Source organism: Carassius auratus, chromosome 47 (genome assembly GCF_003368295.1).
Source record: "Carassius auratus strain Wakin chromosome 47, ASM336829v1, whole genome shotgun sequence".
In the NCBI taxonomy this organism is placed as follows: Eukaryota; Metazoa; Chordata; class Actinopteri; order Cypriniformes; family Cyprinidae; genus Carassius; species Carassius auratus.
In genome coordinates this window covers 14,654,249-14,677,695 of record NC_039289.1, presented here as the reverse complement: position 1 = coordinate 14,677,695, position 23,447 = coordinate 14,654,249, and the positions used below count along the sequence as shown (strand labels likewise).

The 23,447-nt window shown below is 40.5% G+C and overlaps 1 protein-coding gene and 1 long non-coding RNA gene across 8 annotated transcripts in view; one reads left to right on the top strand and one right to left on the bottom strand.

Moving 5' to 3' along the window:
* Window positions 1-19,065, bottom strand: part of LOC113065195 (probable phospholipid-transporting ATPase IF) — a 38,084-nt gene extending 19,019 nt beyond the window's left edge. For 5 of the 7 annotated variants that reach the window (XM_026236447.1, XM_026236443.1, XM_026236446.1 and 2 more), the window contains exons 1-18: window positions 18,844-19,065; window positions 7,018-7,134; window positions 6,779-6,868; window positions 5,995-6,075; window positions 5,789-5,896; window positions 5,559-5,687; window positions 5,128-5,231; window positions 5,007-5,054; window positions 4,845-4,909; window positions 4,594-4,675; window positions 4,371-4,521; window positions 4,098-4,295; window positions 3,869-4,027; window positions 2,007-2,182; window positions 1,829-1,897; window positions 1,673-1,746; window positions 1,485-1,588; window positions 782-963 (exon numbers count right to left, since the gene is read on the bottom strand). In XM_026236447.1, coding sequence (XP_026092232.1) covers window positions 782-963; window positions 1,485-1,588; window positions 1,673-1,746; window positions 1,829-1,897; window positions 2,007-2,182; window positions 3,869-4,027; window positions 4,098-4,295; window positions 4,371-4,521; window positions 4,594-4,675; window positions 4,845-4,909; window positions 5,007-5,054; window positions 5,128-5,231; window positions 5,559-5,687; window positions 5,789-5,896; window positions 5,995-6,075; window positions 6,779-6,868; window positions 7,018-7,134; window positions 18,844-18,870 — 1,964 coding nt within the window. In that variant the 5' untranslated portion in view covers window positions 18,871-19,065. The remainder of the gene's footprint in view (window positions 1-781; window positions 964-1,484; window positions 1,589-1,672; window positions 1,747-1,828; window positions 1,898-2,006; window positions 2,183-3,868; window positions 4,028-4,097; window positions 4,296-4,370; window positions 4,522-4,593; window positions 4,676-4,844; window positions 4,910-5,006; window positions 5,055-5,127; window positions 5,232-5,558; window positions 5,688-5,788; window positions 5,897-5,994; window positions 6,076-6,778; window positions 6,869-7,017; window positions 7,135-18,843) is intronic. The other 2 variants (XM_026236445.1, XM_026236444.1) reach the window with 1 other exon arrangement.
* LOC113065196 (uncharacterized) overlaps window positions 19,015-23,447 on the top strand; it is a 5,816-nt gene continuing 1,383 nt past the window's right edge. The window contains exon 1 of the long non-coding RNA XR_003278950.1: window positions 19,015-19,149. This is a non-coding gene — a long non-coding RNA (uncharacterized LOC113065196). The remainder of the gene's footprint in view (window positions 19,150-23,447) is intronic.

Genomic DNA, 23,447 nt, shown 5'->3' with positions numbered 1-23,447 from the left:
TTTCTCTTACTCTCTCTGACTCTTAAGGTAAGATCAGTTTAACATTACGTGACACACCGGTTTCAGCAGGAATTCAGGTGCACTGTCAGATATTAAAAGTTTTCTACACTTATAATACAATAAGCTTTGAAACATTAGAGAAAGGCTTTTATTAGTAACAGAAAGGCAGACGCCAGAGGCGAATACTTTCTCATCTACTGTCAGTTTTCAGCAAATATGCATTTATATCAGTTAAACATATATATATATATATTCATATCTAATAAACTTGCAAACCTGGTGGATCCGAATATTTATTTCCTGGCTGGATTTTCTGCTCAGTGTTCAGGTTTGGATATAGTTTTCCTGTTATTTTCATACTTGCTGTAGGTAATGACTGAAAAGTAATTTGACCAATAATGTGCCAGCATTGTACAGTATTGACCAATCACGTCCGCAAGGGCACTATGATGTATTTGTGTCATACTTGTCATTGTATTCATGTTATATTATTGTTCTATTTATGAAAAATACTGTAACATGATTACAGAATTAAGAAGTTGCCATCTAAAGGACATATTTATTCATTTTTTTTCCCCATTTAATTCATTTTCAAATGATTTATTATGATCTAAACGAGTAAATATCGAACATAAATTAAGTTTCAGCAATTATGCATGTTTATATTGTTTAAATGACTGTAGCTGTCTCAACCTCAGCATCAAATTAGAGTGTGTGTGTGTGTGTGCGTGTGTGTGAGAGTGTGTGTGTGTGTGTGTGTGTGTGTGTGTGTGTGACTCACTTGTCCTCCACGGCGGTCGCTCCCAGCAGCTCCAGGTCTTTCTCGATGAAGTTGAAGACCTCGACCAGTCGTTCCTCTCTCTGCTGCAGAGCCGTTCTGGCCTCATGGAGCCGCCGCTCCACTTCCTGATACTCATCTGCACTGAAGTGTCTGCAGGCCACCACCAACGTCCTCAAACCCTTCTACAAGAGAGAGACGGGACACACCAACATGACCCTGAGGAAGAAACTCCATTCTACTGATTCAAACCCAAATGAAGGAGTGGATTTGCTGTAGTATACTCAGAACGATGTAACACAAAGATAGGTGTAAAGGAGAACAGAGAATAAACTGCTGGCTAAGAAGCACAGACACAGAGAGCATTCAGTGTGTGGAGAGGCATTTCAATGTGGCTGCTGTGTCTGAAACATCCCATGAGTCTCAATACAATCCTCCGAGAGCTGTGTGTGTGTGTGTGTGTGTGTGTGTCAGCTGATAATGAGGAGCTAATGAACTGCAGCGCTCTCATCAACCTCATTCAAATGAAAGAAGCTGAACTCAGACCAGACCTCGACATTTCAGCGAGACTTTTAGATGTCTGAAGAAGAAGTTCAGCAGGCGCTCGCACACCCAAATGTTTGAGTAGCAGTAATGTGACCGAGTCTTCATAGGAGATCTAGTAACTCGAGTGAAGTAGTGAGCAAGCATGATGTAGAGAGCTCACCAGAGCAAACTCATCCACGTGGACTCTGGTTTTCTCCATCTCGCCGCTCGTGGCGTAGGGCAGAACGGCGGACTCGGCTCCTTTCGTGAATAGCACCTTCTCACCTGACGAGAGACAGAAGGTCATTAGATAACGGGTCAGGCTGCGCTTCAGTGATGCACCGCACACGTGTGTTCAGAGGCACATGCCTGAGGGCTTCTGCAGAATCACACTCATCCTCCTGCGGTCCGCGTCAAACTCCAGAACGTGGAGCAGTCTGTACCTGCGGCCCGAAAGACAGCTGTTAAACAGACGACTCTGGCTCACATTTAGCGAGCTAAAATAAACAGGAGCGTGTGATGTACTTCTCTGCTTTTCCAAACGTTTTAATCTCCATGATTTCTCCATGGCTTCCCATAAACGTCACCCCCATCCTGCAGTCAAAAGATAGAGTCCACCATATGTGTTTTTCATGTTTTAACAGTCATGGTCAAAAGAAGATATCTGGCACATTGACATAAAAACACACATAAACACACACACCTCTTGGTGGCTTCCACTAGTGCTTTCTCATCAGGAGACGAGGCGTAATACTCCATCTGAGGCGAGAAGCCGTTGGCGTGTGAGAAGGGGTCTCCCGGCCCATCCGTCTGATCATAGCTGATCTGAACCGTGTGACACAGTGAGACGGCTTTCAGGAACAACTCCTCCTCCCTGCTCTGAAAGGTGCACACACACACACACACACTTTATTGTATTTCATGAGGCTATTTTATGTCTTTCTCATTCAATATTCATTAGAAAGCCAAGCAAAGTGTGTCAAAATAGCACGGTGCTACAACTGAAAATCTTTAATCAAGGTATAACTGTATGAACATTGAAAAGAAGCATCCTCTTTTCCTAACATTTCCTCTAAAATGATTTATAAAAAACATTGCCGCCAGCTGCCAATCATCTTTTATTGGCTAATAACGCCAAATCTGAATGGCCTAGTGTTACATACATTTATATATTCGTATGTTGTGTGAAAACAAGTTTGCTCCCCAAATTTTGTGTCCCCAAACTTAAGTCTACCCAAATAAGCTGATCATATCCGTCTTTTTCCAAGTTTTTCTTTCGTCAAACCTTGTCATCCCTGGCTATTGTTCTGATTTGCTTGAAATGTCATCAACTAGATATGCTTCTGACAAAAAAGTATCAGAAGAACGTTAACTTAATCGTTAAGCGCAGGCGAGTCAAACTCGAGTTTGACCCCTGGTTAGCGGATATCGGCCGATATGGTTTTGGCTGTGGCCCATATTCTTTAATAAGCCTGTATCATGTGACCATATCATCCAAACTTCATGAAACTTAGAGTTTTTATTTCTCTAAAAAACATTTGCAAAAAGTTGACCTTATGTGCGCTGAATATAAACGATGGCCGGATCAACATTCTGTCCAACGTTATATAACCAATCCAGGGGTTTTTATGCACTGATCTTTTTTTGGCGGCTGTCAAAGCCTTATTCGATCGGTGAGTGATGTAGAATATAATGACTGCTTGCCTGACAGGGAGCGTACGAGAGAGAGCCCCGGCTGCGCGCGCACTCACAGTCTTCAAACAACACGAGCGCTTCTTGCTCTCTCTCTCCCTCGTGCATATTAATCAAAATAATTATACACGATAGAAAAAGGGAGAAACACCAAAGTTTCACGCGCGTTAGCGCACTCACAGTCTTCAAACTACACGAGCGCTGCCAAAGTTTCACGTGGAGCATTCGGAGATTTTTTTTTTCTCCATGACAGGCTGCTGGCTCCCACTGTTAATTTTTATTTATAATTTTTTTTGGAAAAGCACTCTCTGTATTAGCTTAAGCCCTCAAGTTTACATTGTTTACTGTATTCTTTCAATTGCTTTAAACAAGTATTTTGGATGACCTTTTTTATTGAATGCTAGACATCAAGTTGACATCAACTTTTTTTCAGTAAGCTAGGCCCTATGTGTTCAGTAATGTGTTTTCAAGGCATCAAGGTTTTATTGAATGCTATCTCTATACAAGTGCAAAGTAATGCATTCTTAGTCAGTCTTTAATTTAGTATAATAAAATAAACATATATTGCAATATTAAGGAATTCATGTTTTTTTTCATTCAGATATTTAAAGCAACATGTACATGTTAGTAGTCAATTAATGGGGAGATGATCGAAATCAAATTGGTCTGGGAAAAATAATCGTTAGATTAATCGATGCATCGAAAAAATAATCGCTAGATTAATAGTTTAAAAAATAATCGTTTATCCCAGCCCTACTCACACAACATAGAAATTCACTATTTTGACTCCGTTTTCCATTTGTAGTACAAACATCAAGTTTGGTGTCTCTGCACTACTATCCTCCCCAGCCGAGCGGTAAAACTGAAGCTTACCAAACAAGGCAGCGATCCGTCTGGAGAGTCTTCAGTCATTCCTTCAGGGACGAGCTTCCCGTTGATCTCCTGGTATTTGATCCCGTTGATAGAACACTCTCTGAACTGCATCTCGTTCTCCGTGAGGGTTCCTGTTTTATCTGTGAAAACATACTCCACCTGCGGGCGCAACATTAGTATGGTTATACTCCTCTCAGGCAGTGTTACAGATCTAATCACACACACACACCTGGCCCAGCTCCTCGTTGAGGTCTGATGTGTTGACTTGGGCCTTCTGGTCGCTCTCTTCATGGTACAGATCCAAGTCCCAGCCGATGAAGAAAGAGCCCAGAAACTTCTGCATCTCCACAGTCACGTACAGCGAGATGGGGATGATGAAGTTGTACAGCACCAGGAACGCCAGGAAGTCGGAAATAAACTTCAAGATCTGTGAGGAGAAAGTCTTAATGAAACCTGATCTGCCAGATTTGAATCTAGACTGATATGAGCCTCATAAGCCGACCTGACTGCAGTTTCTCTCCTGGGCGGTCTTCTGGTTGTAAAACGGCTCGTCCCACTTGTTCTCCGCCTGCCAGGCGTACTTCAAAATAGTGCTGAGGATGGCTTCAAACAGCAGGATGCCCAAGTAGATGATGAGAAACGTGTTCATGGATCTGTTTGAGAGAGGCGAGAACATGATGTGGTCGTAACGGAGCACTGACGTAAAGCAGAAATGACACACATACTTCTCCACCGCAGAGCGCTTCTGGGACTTGCACTTGTAGTTCAGAGCCATCTTGGACTCCATGCCTGTGTACACGGCCACACCTGCACGATACAACCATACAGTTACGCTCTACATGTTTCAGAAAGATCCCAACTTTGATTAAAGATTACAAACACAAACTGTTTTCAGGAGTAAAGTGCAGTGATAAGTTACGAAATAAAGTCCATTGTGAATCCATGCTGTTGGACCCTAATGGTGTGAATGCCGTACCAAAGATTTCTTTGGTGTTTTTTAATCTTGCTCCTCGAAGCAGGAGGTTCTCTGGTCCTAAAGGTCTGAAAGGAATAACCAAAAATATGAATAAATAAACAACCGAAATACAATTCACACACATCAGAAGCGTATCGATCTCAGATCTACAGCTGGTCTCACCGGACGATCTCCTCTCCTTGTTGGGTCACTGTTATTCTCCCGACGAACCTGAGAGGAGGAGAGCAGATGCTGTGTGAGGACTCCCGGGTCTGAGGAGGATTTGGGTGATCTGATGGTGTACCTGTATAAGTCTGCCTCGGGCTGCTGGCACTCCAACACGGCCTGCAGAGACTCCAGCCGCGACACCGACTGAGACACCGCTGTTTCTGGCACCGCATAGTGCGTCTGCACACCAGCACAGAGCTACAGTCATCTCACACATCTCACTTCTGACTTCACACACACACGCATGCACTGTCAAACCCTAACATCTGGACATTAAACCATTTCTATCAAGACATCAGCCAGACGCAGACGGTGAATCTGTGATCGCTTTATTTGTGAAGTGGTTAAACATTGCAATACAATTTCATGGAAACCTGAAAAAACTATCATAAATGACACTTTCTAAACGAAATTCAAGAATTGCGACTACTGTGTTTATTCAGAAACCTCTCTGAGAAATTGAGTGAGATGCTGTTGTTAGTGAGCACAAAGACAATATGTTCAGACCTTCAGGTTGGTCTCTCCGTCCAGGCTGGTGGTGGTGATGTGGCACGTCCCCTCGGCCCGATCCGATGACAAAAGCACCAGATCCGCAGGAAACGTCTCATCTTTGGCTACTCTCACAATATCACCTACCTAAGAGATCACAGGAGGAATATACACCAGTCTGAATGACTGAAGAAGCTGTTTATTAACACGACTGCGGGGACAAGGAAGTGTTTTGGGCTGAAACTCACTCGGATATTCTTAGATTTGGTTTGGACCAGACTGCCGCTGCGCACGACAAACACAGGTGCTCCGTTCACTTCATTGTCGGCTTTGTGCCTCAGCCAGTCTTCATATCCCTGTGTGTGAGAGCGGGATTACGAAGAACAGACACCTGACACTCTGGCACAACCCTGCACACACATCCTGATCCATGAACACACGCTCACACACTCACCTGCTTGATGGCAGTCACTGTGATGACAAAGAACAGGGGAAGTCCACTGGTTATAGGGGAAGTGGGTGTGTCTATCATTAACTGCAGAGCAGAGAGAGGATCGGGTTAGAAACTGTGTCATATACTGCCTTTGAGAAAACAAGAGACGTGCTTCATCTCAGAATTTATTTATTTATTTTAATATAAAAAGCTGCCACTGGGACAGTACCCTTTCAAACCCTAACCCTAACCCTTAACCCCAAAGAGGTGCATATAAGTACCTTAAATTTTAAAATGTAATGCCCCAGTGACAGCTTTTGTTCCTTTTTTCTTAAGAGTACTATCTATCATAAATCCAAACGATATTTGTGTTATTACTATGTTGGCAACAAAACATATTGTTTATATTGCAATGAGTTTAAAGGTGTGGTCACATGTTCCTAGTTATGCTGATTTTCCCAGATAATATCCGGTCATTCTAGCTGGAATCCAGTCACAGAGTGAATTCAGAGCATAATATCAGCTGTGATTCACGCTCGATGACATGTCGAGAGTTTTGATTGCTGTCGTGTTGTACTTAAACACCACCGAGATGTTTGTAGTCAACATAATCTTTACCGACAGGAACTATATCCAGCACTGATGTCGCTGAACCTGTATTACTTTTTCAAGACACTAAAATAGCTTCAAAATGTATTTACTAAATATGAAAGTCATTTTGCTCTCGAGCTACAGCAGCTCTCCTGTGGGAATCACTGGTGACGAAGATCATCATCATCATCATCATCACACGACCTGGGCTTACCTGAACCAAGAAGATGATGAGAAAATAAAAATTGGCGATCCTTCTGAACTGCTCAAACAAATTCTTGGGGATGAAGTTCCATATGGTGTACTAGAAAAAAGCAAACAAAACAGCATGGAGGATTTTACTGCCAAATTCTCAACGTGAGCAGGGAAACACATGCACACATGAGTCAAGGGATTGATGCCTTTTTTTTTTTTTTAAGAAGCATTGAGAGCAATCATGCGGTCTGCTCTTACCTTGGAGGAGATGATCCTGTTGTCTGCAAACCTGGGAGGAATATAATGGCCGTGCTGGGGGAACTTGTTTGCTATGTAGACTGTGCGTGTGTCACTCTGATGGGGAGGGTCGAAGCCCTGGGAGAGATGAGGAGAGATGGCTCGGTCAGTGCTGCTAAATATTTCACCTACAGCCACAGACACCAAACAGCCATTGGTGAAACCGTGACAGCAGGAGAACAGTGCACTGAAGAAGCCAAGAGTCTGATGGGAAGGCAAAGTCATTATTAATTCAGTTAGTGTGCAGCAAACAATTCATTACAGAGGCCCTTTCACAGCACATGAGAGCTAAATCACTTACTATCGACCTCCTACTGCTCTCTGACGTTCTGTTGGTCTGCAGGCCAGACGCACATCCTCTACTGAGCATCGGAAGCCAGACTGACGCAGATGTGTTTAAGATTCTAAAGATTCATTAGTTCTGTGACAGTGTTCCAAATAGAACATTCTTAAATTCTCAAATAGGTCTAAATTCTTAGAACATTTAAATGGTAATTTTGGTCTGATGCATTCACTTGCACTCTCTCTAGACTGAACACATTGTGTATGGGCGCTAATATACATATATCCTAAAACGCACAATCCTAAAACTCCAGTCATTTGAAGAGAAATCAACACAATTGAAAGTATCACATGAAGTCAGGAAGGTTTCCCACACAGATTCCACTCACGTTCACGCTGAAATCAGACGCTTGCTTTGAGAAAGACTTCTGTGTGAACTGTGCTACTGACAATAGACTAAACAACCTGTTTTCTACACAAAATGTACCTGAAATTCTGCTAATGCGACTGCACCTTGAAGAAGTAGTAGTAGTGATGTTTTTAGAACTACTAAATATCATTAACTATTCTCAAGTTAAGAATAAAATACACTAGCCGTTTCATTCTTAAGAATCTTTTGTAAATCTAGTCCCAGGTTCCAGGAAGGGTTGAATTTCCTCACACTTGACAACATGTAATGCTTTGGTTTGTGGAACATGTGACGGCTCTTTGCATAGACACAAACTCTCAGTCCACCTAGTGCTTTATGCAAATGTTTCTGCAGCAGCACACTGGAAATATTCCCTTCACTGCTGAACCTTGAGCCTCTGACAGACGGTGTCTGTGCTTCCAGGCTGGGAAATCTCCTCTGTTACACGGCCACGTCATCCAACCCCATCTGCAACACATGCGTTCAATTACAGCCTGAATCTTTTGACTAAACCCTTGTGTGTTTCCATTCCACTTCCCCTCTGCACTGTCCAAGAGTAAAACTCAGGAACGCATTCAGTGTCCCAACATGAACATCTTGTGCTGCTTTCTCAAAACTCATGCCACTGTGCTGTGATTAAGAATCAGTTAGCATGGATTCATAGATCTGTTAGAAGAATACTTAGAATAGATAGAAAATAAAAACATTTGAGGCAAAAGCTGCATTACTGTCATCAATCTTAACAATGTAACTTTTATCATGATGCAGACCAAAACAATATCATAACTACAAGTATTGGGGTAAACTACAATTACAAAATATAACTTTAACAGTTTATCACAAAACATTCACATTTATACCAAAGCGTGTGCTTGTGCTATAAAGGCCACAATACATAGCTGAAGACCAATCGAACCGAACAAATGAGTAATACAATTTCAAACACAATCTGAAGATGCTCTGGAGTTATTTTCGTAGACTGAAACACCTCACCAAAGAAAACTTTCCTGAAAACTTTCCAACGTGAACTTCCCAGAAAACATCATGGCAGCTGTTAAACTCCTTCAATCTGCCACTGGTTCATGATCATTTCTGTTGTCCGTTGTGTTATCCCGAGAGCAGTGTACGTCACATACATAAAGTGGCAATGAAACAGAATTAGCGAGCTAGCTTTTCTCCTGCATTGGGACCCCATTGTAAAACACACATGGATAATTCATTCACAAAAAGATCTGTAATTTTAGGGTGCGTTCACACTTGTAGTTTGGTTCACTTGGTTGATTTGGTCCGGACCAAAAAAAGAAAACAATACATTTGGTCCTGGTCCACTTGGCGTTCACACTGGCATTTTTGACTGTGAACCTAAAGATACTGAAACTAGAGGCATAGTGATACGATCACAACCTGATTTGTCCGGGTGAATGACGTATATTTCGTGACAGAGCTCAACGGACACCCCAAACTAAAGTGGCGCTGCACAGACCGATCAGTGTTTGACATCACAGTGCCGCTTTATTATCGTCTGCTGGACTGCGCGCTCATTGATGTGTGTACTTTTGATTTTATTTTCTCCACCGGCAAACTCACAAAGAGCTCATAAAAGGCACTTTACCTCCTCGTTGCTCAATGTCTGGCCTCCACTCATTTTTGTTTTGGATACCCCGCTCATTCTACATCATCAAATCATGTTGCATAGCGTCACTGGGTTAATTTTGGTCATTACATTCTGGTTTGATTCGTTTAGAAGTATTTGGTCTGTGTTGTGTTCATATTTCACTCAAACCACACAAGAGTTATAGGAAATCAGGACTCGAGGAATTTGAGGATTTTGCGGTTTTAGCTTTCGAGTTTTACATGTATAGTAGGGTTGCACAATTATTTGAATTTCTAATCGCGATTACAATTATGGATGGCACAATTACGTAATTGTTCAAAACAGCAATTGATCGTTCATAGTCCACTTATGTTATTCTGTGTGCTTAATTTTTTTTTTCTTTCTACATGTTATCTTAAGGGGTTTTCACATTATCTTAATTTAAACTTTAGTATAACATAATAATAATAATAATACCATTCATATTTTTACTTTTAATAATTTAAAGAAGAAACCAATTTGATGCATAGTTGACATTTGAGATTTTATACTATAGAAAAGCACTAAAAGTTTTTCAGTTAGATTGTTTCCAGCTTGTTTATTTTTTATATAAAAAATGGCATGCAGTTGCATCAAACAATGGTATAAATATCATTCAATGTAAATTGTGATAATTGTAATTAATCATCGCAATTACAATTTCAAGGGAATAATCAAAAATTATGATTGTCGTCATAATCATGCAATCCTAATATATGGCACTATAATGAATCAGGAAACTAGATGAGTAAATGAATAAAATAAACCATACCAGTTGTCATTCTCTTGCTTTTAGGTGAAGGTGCAATAATTCAGATGAAATATAAAAAATACTTTTCTCGAATGACATCAATCTGGATCAGAAACAACTGCAATTTTGAGCAAAATAATTGTTATTATCTGTTTAACTGGCATGGAATTCTTCACTGATTTAAACTAAACTAAAATTCATTGACATTTCTTTAACTTAAACTTCACTAGACCAAAACTTAGGTTGACTTAATTATGATAAACCTAAAAAAAAAACAAAAAAAAACCCCACAAAGACTAAACCAAAAAAGCAAATAAATTAACCGTACTTATTAGGCAGTGCAAGTAACTGATTTGGAATTGAAATTATTTCAATATATTTTGACACTAAGTACAGCAAACAAAGCTGTAATGTATGAAAAACAAACAAACAAAAAAAACAATAAAGAGGGATATCTGACACACAACAGGGTTCGGAATTGCGACCGTTTTGGTCACATATGCATCCCGAAATGTCATTTGTGTGACCCAAAATATATTTGGGAGCATTTGTGCGAGTACACATAATTATTGGGGTTAGGGTTGTCACTTTTTATTCGATATTCGAATATACATTCGAACATGACATTTGCATATATTGCATGATATTCGATATCTATTCGAATTAGATTTTTCTCAAAAGTGACAGTCCTAATTGGGGTGCGACCTGTCTTCATTTCTCTGCTAATGTTCCCAAATTACTCCACAGTATGTGGCTGCTGTGAGCCGATACAGTGACCGCTCCACCCTTTATCTGAAACTGCTCCTGTATGCAGCATCTTTGTTTGGATCATCATTTAAATGCTGTGGTTGTCTCTCATGGCTACAGATACAGACTGTAATAGACCAAATAAACGTCTTGTTCATTTTCGTTTTTACTGTCTCTTGCTTTATAAAAAAAAAAAAAAAAAAAAAATCAGAATAAGCTTAATCGCTTCTAAAACATGAGCAATCGGAATGAACAATCACGAACAAGAAATGCCAAGTGTGTGACAAAGAACTCAGGATCAGGATCAACTGTTCAAGCTTTAAATCATCAGGGTGTTGCCAGTTCTTCCGCTCAATTGGCAGTTATGACACTCCTTAATATACAGTAGGTGCTCCTAAATTTTTGTTGGTGCTCCTAACTTCTTGAACTTGGAAGCACCCGTTCTGCCAAAACAAACAGCTTCAGTGCCACGTAACTCTGCACTTTCAATTGTGTGTTAATATCAATATCTCATGTACTAATGATCCACATTACAGAGATAATGAAACCCAAACTGTAATAATTCAGCACAACAGCAGAAAGAGGCAGCTAATCAAGTATATCAAATTAATTGGAGAGCAAGTGATGCCACATCTCTTCTCCCAAAGCAGAGGAACAAATAGACGTGAGGCACAGCTGTGACGCTTTCCTTTACTGCTCCATGAGTTTAATTCTGTCTAAGGCAGTTTGAGAGGACGCTCATCTAACAGTCTGTGACTTTCACTGTGAAGAATGAGTCTGCCGCTCCACTTAAGCACCTTTAATTAAACATTCATTTGGGAAGTTGCAGCTAATGAGAGGAGCAGTCAGGAAGGCCATCAGTGACTCACAGCTACTCCCAATCACTGAAAGCCAACGCACACAAGCTCCTAAACACACATCTCACACAGCTTGAGTTGTGTGAAACATCCGGCTAACTTGCTCCAAACACAAAGGACAAATAAAACAACTGAATGTCCAAAAGAGATCAGATACTAGGGATTTTAGATGACATTCTACTAGACTTGTGCCGTTTTTCGGTTGCGGGTGATGGCGATTTACCGCTAATCAGGGAACCGGCTTTACTGACGAAATGCGCGTGACAATCGCATGCGATATATCGCCCATCCCTAGCACTGATTAGAGAAACCGGCTTTACTGACGAGATGCACATTAATTATCGGCCAATATTTATCATGCACCCCAACATTCGCAATAAAAACAAATATTTGTGCTTAATATAAGCCTGAAGAAAACTAGGATGCCTCTTTCTGCCGTCTATTTCCTTGAACTGAAATGTATTAAGTAAAAATATATTTCTCGTATAGCCTTTTTATTCATATATATATATATATATATATATATATATATATATATATATATATATATATATATATATAATGCCTAGCTTTACTATGTTTTTCTCTGCTCACAGAAGCGCTGCAGGTGTGTGATTGTGATATGATGAACGTGAATCCTTACGTTCTGTCGTCTGCTGCTTTATTCACATGTAAAATTAATCCTTGGAAAACAATATTTCTAACGGGTCACAGACACTGATCCTTTCGAATTTAATTCAATTCTAATTTAAAATAATCTTGTCAGTTCACATTTAATAATCAGATATTTAGCGTCGGTTAGGAAAAATAACCGAAATGAACATGCCTAATATGTTCCCAGAAGCAATCACTTCTTGGCTATTATGTTAAGAAAGAGCGGTTTCCTTTGCTAATGAATGGTTGTGAGGTTACTCAGCACATTTCATTCACTCCGTCATGTGAAAATGCTCTGAAAATGGAAAAGTCATTTCTTGACAGTCCTACTGCTGTTAGACGCGATACAGACACAACCTTATGACACACAGCAGATGTCCTGCCTGGTCACATTTACATACCTACTTTGTTTGCACTGATACTTCACCAGACAAACACTCTGACCAAGAAGCATTATAGCTATTAATCAAATATAATACTAACTCAACAGCCAGAGCTACTAAATATCAAATTGAAAATGTATATACTATGCATGAACTATATATTAAATACAAATGTATTGAGTTCTTATGAGTTATGTGATTGTGAGCTGGAAGCAGCTGGTATGGCAGCAGATGAGTTTGTGTAAGATGACGTTGGCAGCAGAAAAGCAAACAGAGTGAGATCACATCAGGCTTTAGTGCTCTGCCCTGAATCTAAGCTCTGCCATAACAAAACACCTCCTATGATTCACTGGGGCATGAAGAAACATAAGCAGCCTTGTGTAAGTTAGGGTAGAAGAATGAAGGAATAAAACATTGTGAGAAAAGATCCTTTAATAGGGCCTTTTGCACCGCTAAATGTAACTAAATGTACAGTATTAAAGTACTGGGATGATTTATTGATTTTGGGTGAACTTTTCCCCAATACCATTTAAAGTGTTGCATTCGCACCAACAGTGTGTACTGGGGACGTGACGTAAGCCGGTCGACAGCGATATAAATTGACACAATATTTACAGTATGTTACACGCCGTTTTAAATCATGGCGGGTGAGGGCATTTCTGAACACAAGTTAGCACACTCCCACTAGTATTTGTAAATATTAAGCCGCAAAACGATTTATATTTAAATATGAATTCTGCGTGTCTCTGTGTCAATGAATGGCACAGACGTGCGGTTTTGTTTACTGACATGAGTATTTGACCATTTCGTTTGAGTAAAACTATCCTCACATCATATACACACAGAAAGGTAAAGGTTTCACAGCAACCCGTAAAAATAAAAGTTTGGTTTAACTTTAAGGCATTGCAGCAGAAACAATCTATAAAGAACTAACTGAGGCAATATACTAGCAAAGACCCCAAAGGTAGGCAAAGGTAAATAATGTTAAGCTGTTATTAATTGTTTTAATACTAAAAAATATCCAGGAACTTTTTTTAAAACAAAAAAAAAAACTATTTACACTACTTATTGCAACTAGTGGCAGTTACCTGCACCTCAGTATTATAGTACATTATAAAACAGTATGCAGTAATAACATATTGCAGGGCTTTTTTTATAATTGCTAATGAAAGGGTGTTTCTAATGCAGTGTCTATGGGAGTGACCGTAAATTTGACATAGTTTTCAGTCTGACTGCCATTATCAGTCTCTCTCTATCATTGAGTGTTTCTTTTGCTATTTGAGCAAATGGGAATGCAAAAAATATATATTTGTGGTAGTCTCCCATTTATTGCCATAGAGGTTTACCCAACTGTGAAGACTTCTGCTGCTGAGAAACCTGGAAATGTCAGGTTTATGTTCTGTTATTTTGACATGCTCTTCTATTTGCTTCACTTCCTGTATCAACGCCCTGTTTAATTTTGGTTTCTGTATCATGAATGTGTTACATTATAACACACACACAAATAAATATGTCAATAATACTGCATATATTGCGCAATTGGGCCACTCAAAATTACCACAAGGGAAATTCCTTCAATGCGACAGCCCTAGTTATTTAGAGGCCCCAATTGACAGAGCCCACCAAACCTCTGTGACATACTAGATTTGACTCTGGTGCCACTTTCAAGTAAGTTAATGTACCTGTAATTTTCAGTGAATGCACTACTCTCCCTATTTATATTTCAAAATGTCATGGAATAATGCATAATGACATGATTTAGAACACACCTATCCTTTTCTGTTCATCATGCAACGTCTCAATATATCAGTCAGCATTACAAACACAAGACCTCAGCCCAGACAAGCGAATACATGGATTTGTAACACGATGCCTGAAATGGAGATTCATAAATATAAATCTGCAAACAATGCCTAAAGCCAACATGATGAATCCTGTGATCATACAAAAGTGTCAGGGCACAATAGCCAATTGAAAGGGGAGTTTGTTTCTTCATCAGATTTGGAGAAGTGTAGCATTCCATCACTTGCTCACCAGTGGAATCCTCTGCAGTGAATGGGTGCCGTCAGAATGAGAGTCCAAACAGCTGATAAAAACATCACAAATCGACACCACACCACCCCAGTCCATCAGTTAATGTCCTGAGAAGACAACAAATCCATCAAGATGTTTTTAACTTCAAACCGTTGCTTCAGGCTAAACTATAATCCATCATTCATAGTAACGCTTCCTCCAGTGTAAAAAGTCTGAATCAGGAGAGAAAAAGGCACAGATCAAGCACTGTTTACAAGTGAAAACCGTCCAAAACAGCTCTAAACAAAACATTTTGTGGGAGGATTTTAATGGGAATGACAACAGGGGACAGACTTTTTCACTGGAGGAAGGGCTTTTATGAATTATGGACTCAAATTTTGGCCAAAAGCAACTGTTTAAAGGTTCGAAAACACCTTAATGATGGATTTATCTCTTACAAACACAAAGGCTTTGTCTTCTCAGGATGTTAACTGATGGACTGGTGTGCTGTGGATTACTTGTGGATCATTGTGATGTTTTTATCAGCTGTTTGGACTCTCATTCTGGCGGCACCCATTCACTCCAGAGCATCAAACTTATCTATATCTTGGAAGGTGTGAGGGTGTGAGGGATTGTGTTTTTTTAAACTATTCCTTTAATAAATTTTACTACATTTGCTTGTATTGCAGCCAAAAAATGCCTTGACATTAAATTCAAATGTATTTTGTGTTGAACTATCATGTATAGGATGACTCTGCTTGCCTTGGCACTCCAGGGGTGATTTTAGGATGTGTAATAACGTGTGTAAAAGAGAACGGAACTGAATCCACATGGTTGGTAGTGGAAAAGTGATCACAATACCTGAACTATAATATGAACAACAGACTTAAAAAAAATGAAAGAAACTCAAACTGGATTGATTGTTTGACAGGAACAATTACAAAACTATCAAATGAAGGAAGTTTTGAAAACAATTTTAGCTTTGCAGGAACACTGTTACAAAATACACAGATTACTTAGCACAAGCCCAATTACACAGATGGGGAAAAAACAACACCCGTAAGATGTGGAAAAACAGACATGGCTCTTTACCATCCACTGTTTCCATCTCTAGATTTTACAGTCAAACACAAGTTTGCAGACACATTGTAGCAGTGGCTGAAATTAAACCAGATCTAAACACACTTCCTGTGGAGTCTAAAATATAAAATATATCAAATGTTTATTTATTTTAATTAAGAGGATTGTAACTGACAACGAAGGAAAATCCCAAATTCAGTATCTCAGAAAATTAGAATATTGTGAAAAGGTTCAATATTGAAGACACCTGGTGCCACACTCTAATCAGCTAATTAACTCAAAACACCTGAAATCCTTTGAATGGTCTCTAGTCTAGTTCTGTAGGCTACACAATCATGGGGAAGACTGCTGACTTGACAGTTGTCCAAAAGACGACCATTGACACCTTGCACAAGGAGAACAAGACACAAAAGGTCATTGCTAAAGAGGCTGGCTGTTCACAGAGCTCTGTATCCAAGCACATTAATAGAGAGGAGAAGGGAAGGAAAAGATGTGGTAGAAAAAAAGTGTACAAGCAATAGGGAGAGGATCCGCACCCTGTAGAGGATTGTGAAACAAAACCCATTCAAAAATGTGGGGGAGATTCACAAAGAGTGGACTGCAGCTGGAGTCAGTGCTTCAAGAACCACTACACACAGACGTATGCAAGACATGGGTTTCAGCTTCTCATTCCTGGTGTCAAGAGACAGACAGCATCAGAAGCATCTCGCTTCAGAAAGGACTGGACTGCTGCTGAGTGCTCCACAGTTATGTTCTCTGATGAAAGTAAATTTTGCATTTCCTTTGGAAATCAGGGTCCCAGAGTCTGGAGGAAGAGACGAGAGGCACACAATCCACGTTGCTTGAGGTCCAGTGTAAAGTTTCCACAGTCAGTGATGGTTTGGGGGGCCATGTCATCTGCTGGTGTTGGTCAGGCGGCAAGGAAGTCGACCGGAAGTTGAAGTCGGCTGCGTGCCGCCATCTTGTAGCAGAACTTCACTTGCGTTAGCATCCCATTGACTCTTATTCATTTTGGCGTCACTTTGACAGCAAATAACTTTACATCTGAGGCGTTTAAAGACTCTGTTTGTCCATTATTTATTTCTAAAGATACACGACAATGTATAAAGGGCTCCATTACCTTCTATGTTACATTATGGCCCTGTAGAAACAATTTTTGTAAAAATAGGCTAACGATTGCATCATAACCACTCGACTCTCTGTCGCATTACTGTACAGACAGGTGGAGAAGCTCGCAGACAATTAACTTAATATGGCGTACTGGCGTTACATTTTAAAATACTATACGAAATAATTAATCAAAATACTTACTCCTGCTCGCTCACGACAAAGAACTCCCCGCTCAAGCTCGCCGTCTCTGCAAGATTAACGATGGCAGTTTGCACGCACAGCTACTAGAAGATTTACATCTGTCAGACAGGTTGCTGACGTCGTCAAGCTTCGTTTGAGTCTGCGCATCAGAACCGGAAGTGCTAAAAAACGGGCTTCACTTGTCTCAATTGAGTTCCAATGGGGTCGCTGTGTCCATTTCTTTTACTGTCTATGGTGTTGGTCCACTGTGTTTTCTGAGGTCAAAGGTCAACAAAGCTGTATAACAGGAAGTTTTAGAGCACTTCATGCTTCCTGCTGCTGACCAACTTTATGGAGATGCAGATTTCATTTTCCAACAGGACTCTGCACCTGCACACAGTGCCAAAGCTACCAGTACCTGGTTTAAGGAGCATGGTATCCCTGTTCTTAATTGGCCAGCAAACTCGCCTGACCTTAACCCCGTAGAAAGTCTATGGGGTATTGTGAAGAGGAAGATGCGATATGTCAGACCCAACAATGCAGAAGAGCTGAAGGCCACTATCAGAGACACCTGGTCTCTCATAACACCTGAGCAGTGCCACAGACTGATCCACTCCAGGCCGCGCTGCATTGCTGCAGTGATACAGGCAGAAGGAGCCACAACTAAGTATTGAGTGCTGTACATGCTCATACTTTACAATTGGCCAAGATTTCTAAAAATCCTTTCTTTGTATTGGTCTTAACTTATATTCTAATTTTCTGAGATACTAAATTTGGGATTTTCCTTAGTTGTCAGTTATAATCATCAAAATTAAAAGAAATAAACATTTGAAATATATCAGTCTGTGTGTAATGTATGAATATAATATACAAGTTTCACTTTTTGAATGGAATTAGTGAAACAAATCAACTTTTTGCTGATATTCTAATTATATGACCAGCACCTATATACACACACACACACACACACACACACAAACAAACTTGCTAATTATATCTTGACTATAGTTAACAACAAATAAAAATTTATAATAAACGACAGAAAAGTACCTGTATATAATGCTCAAGAAATATTTACATAATAAATGCTTGCTTTAACGACATTTTAAATCATATACGGAGGCGATATTGTTTCATTAAAATCTTAAGTTAATTATATAAGACAACAAACAGAGATATCTGACAGCATAGCAGGCCTAACTTACTAATATATGATATGACAGATGAACAACAGATTAATTCACTAGAGGGGAATTCTGCCTTCAGACCTCGAGAAGTCAACAGGTCAGATCACAGTCCACGAGTGACTGTCAAACTTCTGCAGCGCGAGATCGGTTGCAGCTAACGCCTTACACAACTGTCAGAAAGGAGGAAACAAACTAAACAAACAAATACATCAGCAGACCATACAAACAAAAACAACCCGCAATCACGAGGAGCCGCAAAACGACTTTAAAACAGCGCCGTTCACCTTGAATTAACTCTTTATTCGATCTCTCGATAACGTCATCTGACATTTACAAAACAAACCATGATTTAATTCAAGCGAAACGTTGACCCGCGCCTTTATTAAACGCACTTCAATTCGTCGCGAGATGATTTAAATAGCCAGACCTTCCACGCTAACCTTTATAACGAGACTTACCAAAGCAGCAAAGTAAGAAAGTTAAGAGTTAAAGGGCTCGTACCAGCTGCTGTCGGATCCAGCGGATCATCCTGTCTGAGCGCGCTCCCGCGACACTGATCCCCGCAGAGGCGACACGAGCGCTCCGCTCCGCATCACAGGACAGACGAGCGAGCACCGCGCACGCAAAGACCCCGGTCCATCCCGCGGCTTGAACCCAACGCGTCGAAGTGGAAACACACACACACCGACTGCGATCGACGGAGACGACTTCTGTCTGACAACATCCCGGAAGTGACGTCACCGCGACCCGAGCGCGTCACACCTACCAAAGGAATTCGTTCTTGCAGTGTTAGTGCAAACCAGTGGGGTAATGTAATAAAGTAATAGTACTTCGTTACAGTACTCAAGTATTTATAAGAAACTCAATAGTGTAGTAACCTTTTTTAAACCTATTTGTATTACCAGTTTTACTACAGATTTACTACAAATACCATGGTTAAACTATGATTAGCATAGCAAATAATGGTAAATTGGTAGTTACCATTTATCTGTAGTAAAACCAAGTGTATAAAACTTATTAAAAATGGATACTTTTACGCCGATGCATTTCCCCGAAGTATATTCGTTTTAATGTTTTAAATAATTTCATATATCAGTATTAAACGTTTTGTTTGAAACCAAGCATTATCTATGCATTTGTAACTGCAAGAAAAATGCATCCATGTCCCCTCTGAGCTGCATTGAACTGTGTAAGTGAGTCTAAATGACAGTTCAGATGCAGATTCCAGACAAGTTCTCTTATGTTGGAATGGAAGAGTCTTTATACCAGATAAAGTGGCTCTTAACACAAAACTGAACATAATCAAACTCTGTGTACGTGTATATATATTATGTTCATACTATAAATAAATATCACATATTTTAAAACTTTTACTCAAGTAATATTCTAAATGATGACTTCATCTTCTACCAGATACATTTTCTAGTAAGATATCTCTACTTTTACTTCCGTACTTCATCCACTACTGGTGTTAACTCACAAGAAAGAATCACATTTTTATTGACTGAAATACAGACTCTGACATTCCTGACACAGTCATCATCATGTAATTGTCATTTTAAGGGAACATTTCAGCCAAAAATGAAGATTATGTCATCATTTACTCAACCTCAGGTCCTTCCACTCCCGTTTGCTCCCACAATAAGCTGGAAAAGGATATATATAAAACATTATGCTATTAAGCATTACATATATACAGTGGGGCTCAAACGTTTGGGCACCTGCAGGTGAATATTTGTATTAAATGTGCATAAAGAAAAATCTCCAAAAGGCATCAAAATACAGATTAGACATTCTTATAATATGTCAAAAAAAGTTAGATTTTATTTCCATCATTTACACTTTCAGAATAAGAGAAAACAAAAAATGGTGTCTGCAAAAGTTTGGGCACCTTGCAGAGTTTATAGGATGCACCGCCTCCTTTGGAAAGCTGAGACCTGACAGGGTCATTGATTGTTCTCAATCATCATCTTGAACGACCAGGTGATGTCAATCTCAAAGGTTTTAAATGCCCAGAGTCATCTGACCTTGCCCCAACAATCAGCACCATGGGTTCTTCTGAGCAGTTGTCTAGAAAACTGAAACTGAAAAAGTTGACGCTCACAAAGCAGGAGAAGGCTATAAGAAGAGAGCAAATTCTTTTCAGATGCCAATATCCTCTGTTCGGAATGTAATTAAGAAATGGCAGTCATCAGGAACTGTGGAAGTTAAAGGAAGATCTGGAAGACCAAGAAAAATATTAGAAAGAAATATCCCTCCAGAAAGATCTGGCAGAAAATCAAATTGAACAAAAATCAGTGTTTGAAGTTTGCAAACGAACATAAAGACAAGCCTGATGCATTTTGAAAACAAGTTCTGTGGACAGATGAGGTTTAAATATAACTTTTCGGCCAGAATGAGCAAAGGTACGTTTGGAGAAGAAAGGGCACAGAATTAAATGAAAAGAACCCCTGTCCAACTGTTAAGCAGGGGGGAGGATCAATCATGTTTTGGGGTTGTATTGCAGCCAGTGGCACAGGGAACATTTCACGAGTAGAAGGGAAAATGGATTCAAAAAAATTTCAGCACATTTTGGATGCTAACTTGATGATTGATCTGTGAAAAAGCTGAAGTTAAAGAGAGGATGGCTTCTACAAATGGATAATGATCCTAAACACACCTCAAAATCCACTGGATTACAACAAGAGGCATACACTGAAGGATTTGCCATGGCCTTCATGATCTCCTGACCTCAACATAATTGAAAATCTATGGATAGACCTTAAAAGAGCAGTGCATGACAGACAGCCCAGAAATCTCAAAGAACTGGAAGACTTTTGGACCCACTTTATATTAAGTGGCCTTAACTACTATGTACTTACATTTTAATTAATAATTTAGTACAATGTACTTATTGTGTACATACATGTTTTTACATTGTACTTATATTTAAAAAACAACAACATGCGATTACAACTGTATTTAATTTCTGTAATTACATTTATAATTACACTGTTGACCCATACTTCACACCTTAACCCACCCTTAAACTTACCCATACCTCCAACCCTCTCCCTAACCTTACCCCTATCCCACCTCAATAGAAGCAAAAGTCTTTTACAATACAATGTGAACACAGTAAGTACATTGTACTTATTTTTTTATGTAAGTACATAGTAGTTAAGGCCACCTAATATAAAGTGGGACCAGACTTTTGTAAGGAATATTGGGCGAAGATACCTTAAACAAGAATTGAAAGACTCTTGGCTGGCTACAAAAAGCGTTTTCAAACTGTGATACTTCCCAAAGGGGGCAGTACAAGGTATAACAGTTTTTCTCAGTCACTTTGGTATAGGTGTCCAGTGATGGAGGTGGGCACGATGATCCGGGTCCCGGATGTCCCACAGGTCACCCCTTGTCAGGCTGGCGATTACCAAATACTTGTGAGTATCAAAGGGGGTACATATAGGCCTTGGTGGATTCAGGATGTAACCAAACCTCAATCCATCAAAGCCTGATTCAACCGGGGGCATTGGATACAAGCCGCGTGATTAAGGTGTGGTGCGTACACGGGGATGTGGTGGAGTTTCCGGTTTTCCCAATTATTATCCAATTCCGGGGACAAAAGCATAGTGTAGAGGTGGCGGTTAGTCCCCACCTCCGGTATCCGATAATTTTGGGAAAGGATTGGCCCGCGTTTATGATTTTATTGGGGTCGTTATGTGCGGATCCCTCTTGGGGAAATAAGGCACGGAAGGAGACCGTGCGGGTACAGGTGGGAGAAACTGAGCCAGGACCGTTGGGGTCTGCTTCAGGGGAACCGAACGAAATCGGGAGACTGATTCTCTCAGAGCGTGATGACTTTCCTCTGGAGCAGTCATTCATGACAACGTGCGCAGGTGGTGCGCGTCTTGTCCGGAATGTCAGTTGGTGAACCCACCGGCCGCCCCAAAAGCGCCTTTGTGCCCTCTTCCCTTAATGCAGATCCACTTTGAGAGAATTGGTATGGATCTCATCGGGCCATTAGAGCGATCGGCAAGAGGACATCGCTTTGCATTAGTCATAGTTAATAATGCAACACGATATCCTGAAGCGGTGGCCCTCCACAACATTTCCGCTAAAAGTTTTGTGGATGCCATGTTTCGTCTTATCTCCCGGGTGGGGGTTCCAAAAGAAATTCTCACCGATCAGGGCACGGCGTTTATGTCACGTACGCTACGCGCACTGTACGGATTATTGGGCATTAAATTGATCCGAACTAGCGTTTATCACCCACAAACCGACGGCCTGGTCGAACGATTTAACTCCAAAACATTCAAAACTCCAAACATTTGGGCGGCTATCAATGGAGAATTTGTTGAGACCGAGCTGGGCGTGGTAGTTCGCAGCCGGCCATATCGCTTACCTGATCATAAGAAAAAAGTAGTTCAGACTGAATTAAACGCTATGCTCGACATGGGGGTAATAGAAGAATCCAATAGTAACTGGGCGAGCCTGATAGTTTTAGTTCCGAAAACGGACGGCTCAGTCCGGTTCTGTGTGGATTACCGCAAGGTGAATGTTGTGTTGAAATTCGACGCGTATCCAATGCCCCGGGTTGACGAGTTGCTTGACCGGCTAGGCATGGCTCGTTTTTATTCGACATTGGACTTAACAAAGGGCTATTGGCAGATCCCCTTGTCTCCATTGTCCAGAGAAAAGACAGCTTTCACAACGCCGTTTGGATTACACCAATATGTTACCCTTCCATTTGGCTTGTTCAGGGCACCAGCTACCTTTCAGCGTCTCATGGATAAGATTCTGCGGCCCCATGCTGCATATGCAGCTGCCTACCTGGATGATATCATTATATTTAGTAATGATTGGCAGCAGCATATGCAGCATGTGAGGGCTGTCCTGAGGTTGCTGAGGGGAGCAGGGCTCACGGCCAACCCAAAGAAGTGTGCGATTGGGCGTGTGGAAGTAAGGTATCTGGGCTTCCACTTAGGGCACGGACAGGTGCGTCCCCAAATTGATAAGACAGCCGCTATTGCGACCTGCCCATGTCCCAAGACCAAAAATGAGGTAAGGCAGTTCTTGGGGCTGGCGGGATATTATAGACGGTTTATTCCTAATTATTCGGAACA